At 42.4% G+C, this 11,330-nt stretch overlaps 2 protein-coding genes across 2 annotated transcripts; both read right to left on the reverse strand.

Annotated features, from left to right (window-relative positions):
- Window positions 1–753: 753 nt before the first annotated feature.
- LOC138898911 (uncharacterized) lies at window positions 754–1,128 on the reverse strand. Its single transcript, XM_070185020.1, has one exon. The coding sequence runs from the start codon at window positions 1,126–1,128 to the stop codon at window positions 754–756; it is 375 nt and encodes a 124-aa protein (XP_070041121.1).
- A 3,096-nt stretch (window positions 1,129–4,224) lies between these two features.
- On the reverse strand, window positions 4,225–4,764 carry LOC138898912 (uncharacterized). The gene has a single exon (XM_070185021.1). It carries the CDS (start codon window positions 4,762–4,764, stop codon window positions 4,225–4,227), a length of 540 nt encoding a protein of 179 aa, XP_070041122.1.
- Window positions 4,765–11,330: the final 6,566 nt, after the last annotated feature.

The following is an 11,330-nucleotide window of genomic DNA, read 5'->3' on the forward strand; positions in this document are numbered from 1 at the left end:
ATTCGGAGATGAATAGGAGGTTAGAATTCCTCCCAATGTACTTAATATCATGCTGGATATGTTGTTAATATAATAAATGAATAACTTTGGGGGTTAAAGGGTTCAAAAGCGATTCAATCCAAGCTTGCCGTTTGTCGTGTTAAATAGTAGTTTCGTTGGTGATGTTTATGCACTTATTATTGTGTAGCTTGATTTGTGTTGTGGTGCTGTAAGTATATAGGTGATGGTTGTATGGGTTCGTGTTGGTTGATGGACTTTGTAAAGTAAGGTTGCAGGGGAGATGCTATCCAAATATACATAAACGTCTACTTCGTCAACACATAAGAGTACTTCGGCACCACGAAACCCCGGGGTTTAGGTAAAAGTTTATGGGGACTTACATCCTATCCCTCCTAGGATCATTCGTCCTCGAATAAGGGTCAAAATTCACCATTAGCACACAATGTGACTCAGCTGCTATAACACACACCAACAGTTTTAATTTTTTGACTACTCCCCAAATTTCCAATATTTTCGCCAGAGTTTCCCCTGTAACTGGGCCTATCCACCTATTAGAGAATCTTAGAAACCAACCCTAACAATATATACATGAACCAACGATGCAACATAACATAATAACAACGGCAACCGTGGCCTCACAAACAGTATATCACCAAAAAGGAACACTCTTAACATCAACTGTGCAAATGATACATAATTCATAGAAGGTAAACTCTTAGAATTTTCATAGAACACAACTTTATAAATACATGGTTATTCAAACAAATGAGGGTATTTCTTCTTCATTTCTTCCTCGGCCTCCCAGGCAGCCTCTTCGATTTGTTGGTTTTGCCATAACACTTTCACGGAGGCAATCTCTTTATTCCTCAAATTTTGAACTTGCATATCAAGAATTGCAACTGGAATTTCTTCATAAGTCAGTTCTTCATTAACCTCAATTGTATCAACCGGAACAATGAGCGACGGATCACCAACCACTTTCTTCAACATGGATACGTGGAACACCTTGTCCACTAAAGACATCTCTGGAGGAAGTTCAAGCCTGTACGCCACCCGACCAATCCTCTGAATGATTCTGTATGGTTTGACATACCTCGGACTCAACTTCCCTTTCTTACCAAACCGCATTATGCCCTTCATGGGGGAAACCTTCAAGAATACCCAATCATCCTCTTTGAACTCAAAATCCCTGCGACGCACATCCGAATAGGACTTTTGATGACTTTGAGCAATTTCTAACCGACCCTTAATGATCTTAACCTTCTCCATAGCCCGATGCACGAGCTCTGGTCCTATCAATTCCACTTCCCCAATCTCAAACCACCCAATGGGATACCTACATATCCTACCATATAAAGCCTCGAATGGTGCTATCTGAATACTAGTATGATAACTCTTGTTGTAGGCAAATTCTACGAGTGGAAAATGATAACCCCAGCTACCTTTGAAGTCAAGAACACTAGCGCGCAACATATCCTCAAGTGTCTGAATAGTCCACTCTACCTGCCCGTCAGTCTGCGGGAGAAAGGTTGTACTAAGATTCACCTGATTACCCAAACCTTACTGAAATTTCATCCAAATGTTAGCTGTGAACTGTGCCCCTCGATCTGAGATAATAGAAACTGGAGTGCCATGCAACCTGACTATTTCCTTAATATACAACTGAGCATACTGTTCTACTATGTCGGTAGCCTTAACAGGTAAGAAGTGACCTGGTTTTGTAAGTCTATCCACAATCACCCAAATCCAGTCATACTTACGAGGTATGCGAGGTTGTCCCACCATGAATTTCATATTCATCATTTCCCACTTCCACAATGGAATATCTATGTTTTGTGCCAACCCACAGGGCCGTTGGTGTTCGGCCTTTACTTGTTGACAATATGGGCATCTCGCCACAAAGTACTCTACACTATTCTTCATATCATTTCACCAGTAGACTTCTTTAAGATCATGATACATATTTGTAGAGCCCGGGTGCACGGAATACCTAAAAGTGTGAGCCTCGATCATGATTCTTTCCCGGAGACCATCCACATTTGGAACACATAGTCGCCCTTGGTTCTCCTTGAGCCTCGGTCTTATGTTTATGAATCCCCTCCTTAATTTGTACCAACAATGGGTCATTGTATTGCTTCTCCTTGACTTCCACAACAAGCGATGATTTAGCCCTATTTTGTACAATCACTCATCCTTCACTAGAATCCGCAAGACGAACTCCCAAACTAGCAACCCGATGCTCCTCCTTGGCCAACGACCTTTGATATATTTCCAAGTTAGCCAAACTGCCCATAGATTTGCAGCTAAGAGCATCCGCTACAACATTAGCCTTCCCCGAATGATACATAATATCGATGTCGTAATCCTTGAGTAACTCAAGCCATCTTCTCTCTCAGATTCAATTCCTTCTATTTGAAAATGTATAGTAGGCTCTTATGGTCCGTGAATATATCCATGTGGATCCCATACAGATAATGACACCAAATCTTCAATGCAAATACCACCGCCGCAAGCTCTAAGTCATGTGTTGGATAGTTCTTTTCATGATTCTTGAGTTGCCTAGAAGAATAATCTATCACCTTGCCATGTTGCATTAATACACACCCAAGTCCGATTCTTGAAGCATCACAATATACCACAATCCCATCTGTACCGTCTGGTAGAGTCCACTGGTGCCGTAGTAACTCGAGATTTCAATTATTGGAAGCTCCTTTCACAAGCATCTGACCATTGGAACTTAACTGCCTTCTGCGTCAATTTAGTCAACAGAGAGGCAAGGGCAAAGAACCCCTCCAAAAAATTTCTGTAATATCCTGCTAAGCCCAAGAAATTGCGAATCTCAGTTGGGGTAGTAGGTCTAGGCCAATTCTTCACCGCTGAAATCTTCTAAGGGTCGACCTTAATTCCTTCTCTAAAGACAACATGAACCAAGAATGTGACAGATTCAAGCCAAAATTCACATTTCAAAAACTTCGCATACAATTGGTGCTGATATAGAGTTTGTAGAACTGTACTAAAATGATCAGTGTGGTCCTCTCGACTTCACGAATATACAAGACTATCATCAGTAAACACTATCACAAAAGAATCGAGGAATGGCTTGAAAACTTGGTTCACAAGATCCATGAAAGATGCCAGGGCATTTGTTAGCCCAAAAGACATTACCAGAAATTCAAAGTTCCTATACAGGGTCCTGAAAGCTATTTTTGGAATATCATACTCCTTGATCTTCGAATGGTGATACCCGGATCTTAAATCGATCTTGGAAAAGTACTTAGCACCTTTCAATTGGTCAAACAAGTCATCTATCCTTGGTATGGGTACTTATTTTGGACTGTAACCTTGTTGAGTTGTCAATAGTCAATGCATATTCTTAGCCACCCATCCTTCTTTCTTACAATTAGAATCGGTGCGCCCCAAGGCGACACGCTCTGCCGAATGAAACCTTTCTCTAACAAAATCCTTCAATTGTTCTTTAGCTCCTTCAATTTTTTCGGTTCCATTCTGTAGGGTGGAATAGATATAGGCTACATGCCTGGCATCACATCAATCCCAAAACAATTTCCCTATCTGGTGGAATCCCAGGGAGCTCATCCATAAAGACCTCCAGAAATTCCTTCTCAACCGGCACAGACTCAAGTGTAGGTGCCTCAACATCGGTGTCTGTAACCCGGACCAAATGGTAAATACACCCCTTATTAATCATCTTTGTGGCCTTAAGGTAAGAAATAAACCTACCATTTCGGCACCAAATCATCCCCCTTCCATTCATTCACTAACTCATTTGGAAATTCAAACATAACGGTTCTGGTTCGACAGTCAAGCTTGGAAAAAATATGAATAAAGGCAATCCATCCCCATTATTACATCAAAATCAGCCATCCCCTATTCAATAAGATCAGCCATAGTGTCCCGACCACGCATCGTGACAACACAATCCCTATAAACCCGTGTGGCCACAATAGACTCGCCAACCGAAGTAGATACAAAGAATGACTCATGAAGCTGTTCCGGTTGTATCCCAAATTTCATAGCAACATAGAGAGTGACATAGGACAAAGTGGATCTTCACCTAGGGCATGGGGGCCTGCGCTGTAGCTGAAACCTCCCACCAGACCGACCATGCTGGTAGGATCCCATGTTGCCCTGGCTGGGCCTAAAATGACTCCTATGCTACTGAATGAGCCTCGATGGATGTGCATTGACTGAAGACTAAGCAAAAGACTAGGATGGCCATAATGACCCTCCCCTGAATGCTGACCTACCACCACCACCACCAGAAGAACCACAAAAGTTGCCCACGGAGTGGGCCTTGCTTCTGCCCTCACGCTCCATTCTATTCTTCAATTTGCGGGTCTCTGTGGCTTGAGAAAATGCCACCATCTTACCATAGTTCATATCAAAATTCAAGGCAGTTGTAGCGGCCTCATTAATAACCAAGGGACTAAGCCCCTGCACAAACTGACGCACTCTAGCCTCCATAGTGGGAAACATGTAGATGGCATATTTTGACAGGCGCGCGAATCTCATATGATACTCCCACACACTCATGCTACCTTGCTTCAGGATCTCAAACTCAGCGGCACAAGATGCCTTAGTCTGGAGAGGCAAGAAATGTTCAATGACAGCATCGACAAACTCACTCCACCTCACCGGAGGGCTCCCCTCCTCACGGGAGTCCTCCCACATCTCAAACCAAGAATAGGCCACCCCTTTCAGGTGGTAGGAGGACAACTCCACTCCCTCTGTATCAGTAGCACGCATAACTCAGAGGGTCTTGTGCATCTCGTAAATAAAGTCCCGGGGGTCCTCCTTAGGAACAATACCTGTGAACATTGGGGGATCCAACTGGAGAAACCTATTCACCCTGGAACTAGTGGAATCCCCTAGCAGACTAGAAGAAGTGGGTGCAACAATTGATCTCTAGGACTGGAAGCTGGGGCTATGTGGAACTGGAATATCAGTTGGAGGGACCGTTGCACCCTCAGTACGTGTAAGATATGGTGTAGTCTGAGCAGGAATAGTAGATTCAGGCGGTGTAGTAATTTGGGGAATATCCTCACCCCCGGATGCTCACCCGCATCATCAAATATAGAATCAACTACCACTCCTGGGGTGACATTGGCTCCTTGGCACGTTCTTACCTTCTTTCTAGGAGCCATGTACTGAAAGTAAGAGCAATGCACGAGTTAAAGGAGGAACAATCTTACAATAAGCTTTATCGCACGATCTTGAACATCAAAGAAGGGTATTATTCCTAACTGCCCAAGTAGCTACCTAATCATAGATATGGCCGACACCACACCGATAAGAAGGACTCTACTAGACATGGCTCCGAGACATCCTAGGACACTTTAAAACCTAAGGCTATGATATCAAGTTTGTCATGCCCCGACCTCGGGGAGTGCGACCGGTGCTCAACAGAGTTACCCTGGTCGAACAAGCCTGCACAGTGCCGTCTACCCAACTAACCCACGAATAAAAAGAAAAATACATTTTGTTAATTAGAAAATAAGAGGTCATATGAATAACACCAGTTCATTTACATTAGTACGTCATTAACAAGTCTCCAAAATAGTAGATTGTACAATCATAGTTAAAGTGGAACAAATGATATGATTACAATATTTTTAGTTTAACCTTCCCAAAAATAGATACAACCCATACTATGTCTACGAAGCCTCTAACAGGAACAAAAGAATACTACGACCGTACCGGCAAAAAGGCCCCGGCTATACCTCAAAACGCTATGTACAAAGGACAAGACATACAAGACCCTAAAATGAAGTGGGGCTCACCAAGTTAGCTGAGGAGAGGGTGTGTTGCTATCACTGATCAATACCACCTGCTATGGAACCACCTGCATCCATTAAAGATGCATCACCCCCGGAAAAGGGGCGTTAGTACATATGGAATAGTACTAGTATGTAAAACTAAACACATCTCAAGAGAACGAGTAACAATAAACAGAGAAGAAAACATGAAATCAATAAGAGACTCAAACAGTATCAAGGTGTGAAGTTAGGGAAAGGTAAATTTCAAGAGAGTGTCAGTATTTTATGTTGAGAGATCTTTAGCACCGATATATCACCATATTTTTAGCATGGAGTCCACTCTAAGCCCGACCGGCTAAGCCGTCTCACCCCAAGATATTCACTCACAATACTACCATATGCGCGGCATGGTGTCTGATCTCAACATGATCGGCTAAGCCGTCTCACCATAATGTCGTGTGGGTCAACATCACATCACATCTTGCTAGCAATAATCTCATCCCATTCAAGGGGAAACATATCAATACATCATTTTCATCCAATATAAGGGAAAACAACCTCATCACATTAACACAGGGATTTACCCCCAATTATTCCTACACCGACACGTGTAGTTTCGGGGTTAGGTTATTTTGACATACCCTTCCTCGGTGACTAAACGATACTCCCAAAGCATTTATTTTTAAAATGATTCACAACTTATTTCAACATCTTATTCTCGCCTCTACGTTCCATCGACACTAATGGCCCCAAATATAAAGTCTTTGTTGGCACGTTGGCCATATTTCATATTTTATATTTACTATTTCACATTCAAACATCATCACGGATCGTCAACAAAAAACATATATATTCAAGACTTTAAATACACATTTGAGAAACTAACCAAATTAAGGGTATTAGGCACATGTGATTTCTTACACAATTTGGCATGATAACTTTCACTAGAATAACGTTTTTAAATCATAACATAATAACTAACAACCTGTAATGACCCAACCGGTCATTTTTAAATTTTAGAACTCCGTTCCCTAAAATAGAACATCTCATAGGTTCTTGTAATGATTTATGACTTGCGGGGATGGTTGGTTCGGGATTTGGAAGTGTTTGGGGTGAAACCGAAACACTTGGTTCCTTAAGTTGGTCTTAAAGTGCTAAGTTTCACTTCGGTCAACATTTTGAGAAAACGACCCCGGAATAGAATTTTGATGATTCCAACAGCTCCGTATGGTGATTTTTGACTTAGGAGCGTGTTCGAAATTTTATTTGGAAGTCCGTAGTTAAATTAGGCTTGAAATGGCTAAAAATAAAAATTTAAGTTTGGAAGTTTGACCGATGAGTTGACTTTTTGATACCGGAGTCGGAACCCAGTTCCAAAACTTTCCATAGCTCCGTTATGTAATTTATGACTTGTGTGTAAAATTTTAGATCAATCGGAGTTGATTTGATAGGTTCTGACATCGAATGTAGAAGTTGAAAACTCTTAGTTTCATTAAGCTTGAATTGGGGTATGATTCACGGTTTAGCCATTGTTTGATGTGATTTAGAGGTTCGACTAAGTTCGTATGAGGTTTTAGGACTTGTTGGTATATTTGGTTGAGGTCCCGAGGGCCTCGGGTGAGTTTCGGATGGTTAACAGATCAAAAGTTGGACTTAAAAAGCTGCTGCAATTTTCCCTTCTGTTGTATATTCTGGGCTATGATCGAGCCCCATATCGAACCCAGTTATCGAGCCCACGATCGAGGCCTTAGTCGAAGTCAGGGATGAGGCTCAGTATCGAAGCCACGATCAAAGGCAAGGCTCGAGGGCCATGATCGAAGGTAAGGCTCAAGGGCCAGGATCAAGACCCAAGATCAAACTTGATCGAGGCCATGACCATGTCCCAGGCTCGAGGCCTGATTGAGGCCATGACCAGCTCCCAAGATCGAGCTCCCAAGATCGAGCTCCTTGATCGATATCCCAAGATCGAGCTCCCCTGATCGAGCTCCTTGATCGAACTGGACAAATCTGTAAGTTATAAAAATAGAGGACATTCGTCCCATTTGCCATTTTTGACAAACTTGAGCTTGAGCAGAGGCGACTTTTGTAAGATTTTCAAGGGAAAAACATTGGGGTAAGTGATTCTAACTCGGATTTGGTCTACATATACAAGTATATCATTGTTTTCCCCATAAATTAGTGTTTTGAGATTTAAATTTGGGAAATTTTTAGAAATCTCATAGAAATGAATTTTTGAAATTTCGGTATCGATTCAGAGTCGGATTTGAGTGAAACTGGTATGGTTGGACTCGTAATTGAATGGGTTGTCAGATTTCATAATTTTTACCGAATTCCGAGATGTGGACCCCACGAACGAATTTTTAATTTATGTTGGGATTTTTATTAAAAATGTAGTATTTTCTTATAGAATTGATTCCTATAATTTTTAGTGATTGTATCAAATTATTTTGGATAGATTCGAGCCAGAAAGAGTTGAATAATTGTGGAAAAGGCCTTATAGTGGATTAATTGGAGCAAGACAAGGTAAGTCTCTTGTCTAATCTTGTGAGGGGGAAATTATCGCATAGGGATTAAAGTGAATAATTGTTGCTAATTGCGGGGGCTACGTACGCACGAGGTGACGAGAGTCCGTGCGTAGATACTATTAATGCTAAAGTCCGGGTAGTTTAAGACTCAAAGCATGAATTACTTGTGTGAATTGTATTCTTTAATAATTAAAATAATTGGTGTATATATTGTGAATTGTTATGAAAAGTAGAAAAATATGAAATTTTCATATGCATAATTTTTGTTTAAATCAATAAATTGTTAAAAATAATTGTTCTCCTCCCAAATTCATCTTATAATAAATATACTCTCCTTTTAGAGGTACATAATAAAATGTCCTCCTTTCTTGTGGAGCGAGGCGAACGCCTCGGCAGGATAGATGCATCTATGGATCGCGCCGCACGTCCCTCGGCAGTGTACACGACACTCTGGATTGGGCCGTACGTCCTCGGCAGAAATCGTGCTTAATAATAATAATTACACGATAATTTAATAATTTATTTTAGCTTGTGAAGCTAATTGATAAATTGAAAAATATTTGGAATTTAATAAATTATTATTCTTGCTTGTTAAGGAATTAATTGTTACTCCCGTAAATGAGGTTTAATTGGTAAATTGGAAATTATTTGAATTGAAGGAATTTAATTAATATATTGAGAATTGTTACATTTGAAGGAATTTGATTATTTCTGCTGATTAAATAAATTATTGTAAATTCTATAAATCATGCTTATTTAAATATCCTAATTTTATTTCAGTTATTATTATTGACCCATAGTGAGTGTCAAAGTCGGCCATCTCATCTCTACCACTTCGAGATTAGGCTTGATACTTACTGGGTACACGTTGTTTACGTACTCATACTACACTTGCTGCACTTTTTGTGCAAGATCTGAGACAGGTACTAGTGGAGGACCTATCATCACATACCCACGTCATCCCGAGGCATAGTGGTGAGCTGCCTTTCTGAGCCGTTCTGCAGCTACCAGTGTCTCTTCTTATATTTATATTCTCTCTATTTCATTTCAGATAGTATTTGGAGTTTTGTATAATCTGCTAAATGTTTATGCACTTGTGACACCGGGTCTTGGCACACACACATTGGTAGAAGTTGGTATTTTATTATTTTCTTGGAATAAAAGTTTAACCAATGTACGTTTGACTTATTAGTTGGCTTGCCTAGCTGTAGTGTTGGGTGCCATCACGACCTATAGGTGAAATTGGATCGTGACAACATGGTATCAGAGCACTTGGTTCACGTAGGTCTGACAAGTTATAAGCAGACCTAATAGAGTCTTGCGGATCGGTACGGAGACGTCTGTACTTATCTTCGAAAGGTTATATGGTGTTAGGAAACTACCTTTCTTCATATTCCATCGTGCAATTGATGTAGTACTAAATATTCTTCTCTTATTCTCTCACAGATGGTGAGAACACGCTCTAATGAGATTCCATACCAGGGAAGAGCTACTCCCCCAGTTGCTAGAGGCTGAGGGAGGGATCTGGGCCGTGGTAGAGGGTGAGGACATCGCAGGACTGTTCTAGTTACCACCAGTGAATCCAGTAGAGAATCCCATTAATGAGGAGCAGGGTGAGGTGCCTGTGGCAGAGCCAGCTCCGGTGGACTTCACATCTACACCGGGATTTCAGGATGTCATGGGTCGTATGCTGCGATTCATGGACAATATGACTCAGGCCGGTTTATTTCCGGCAGACCCAGCCACATCTCAAGCGGGCGGGGGAGCACAGACCCCTACCGCGCAGGCTCATGGACATGCAACTATTGTATATCAGACCCAGGGTGCACTACCCGTGGGTGGAGTCCAGCCAGTGGCAACAACTACACTTGAGCCCAGGCCAGCTGTTGCCGCCGATCCTCAGAAACTATTGGACAGATGGACTAGACTACATCCTCTTGTCTTCGGGGGTGAGCGACATGAGGATCCACAGGATTTCATTGATCGTTGCAAGGATAGACTGTACAACATGAGGATATTGGAATCCCAAGGGGTTGATTTCGCTACTTTTCAGCTAGAGGGTCGAGCCCGTAGATGGTGGCAGTCTTATGCTCTTGGCAGACCAGCATATTCTCCTCCCATGACTTGGGACAGGTTCACCCGTATCTTCTTGGATAGGTAAATTCCACCCTCCCAGAGGGAAGATTTGCAGTTTCAGTTTAAGCAGCTCCAGCAGGGTCAGATATGAGTGACTGATTATAAGGCGAGGTTTTATGAATTATCTCGCCATGTACTAATGATACTCCCTACTGAGGCGGAGAGAGTGCGAAGGTTTGTAGCTGGTTTACATACTGGTATTCAGTCCACTATGAGAGAGTGCGAAGGTTTGTAGCCGGTTTACATACTGGTATTCAGGCCACTATGGCTCAAGAGGTTGAGGGTGTACGTCAGTGGAGCCGAGAGCAGATTATGAAAGATAAGCGGTTCATGTACTCTGGAGAGTTTAGAGGTGCTCCGTCCGGGGGCAGAGGTCAGTTCATGAGGGGGCAGTCCAGCAGACCCCCATATCCCACCACCTCCTCGAGGTGCTCAAGTACGACCTTATTTCAGTGCTATACCAGAGAGTTCTTATCGCCCACCAACTATTCAGGGTTCTTTCCGTGGGTATTCAGGTCCCCAGGGCCAGACACTTAGTCAGCAACCTATCGAACAGAAGAGTTGTTACAAGTGCGGGGATCCCAGTCACGTGCGGAGGTTTTGCCCCAGGCTTCGAGGTAGACCAGTACAGCAGGGTCAGCAGCCTATGCTTACCGGACTAGTTGCTCCACCAGTAGTCCGACCACCAAGAGGCAGAGGACAGGTGGGTAGGGGCCGTCCTAGAGGTGGAGGTCAGCCAGGTGGAGGCCAGATAGTTGGTGCTCCAGCTCGGTTCTATGCATTTTCGGCTAGACCAGATGAAGAGGCCTCAGATGCCGTGATTACAGGTATTATTTCTATTTGTGGCAAAGATGCCTCAGTATTATTTGATCCAGGATCTACGTATTCATATGTG

The sequence above is a fragment of the Nicotiana tomentosiformis genome, chromosome 9, assembly GCF_000390325.3.
Source record: "Nicotiana tomentosiformis chromosome 9, ASM39032v3, whole genome shotgun sequence".
NCBI classification, from domain to species: domain Eukaryota; kingdom Viridiplantae; phylum Streptophyta; class Magnoliopsida; order Solanales; family Solanaceae; genus Nicotiana; species Nicotiana tomentosiformis.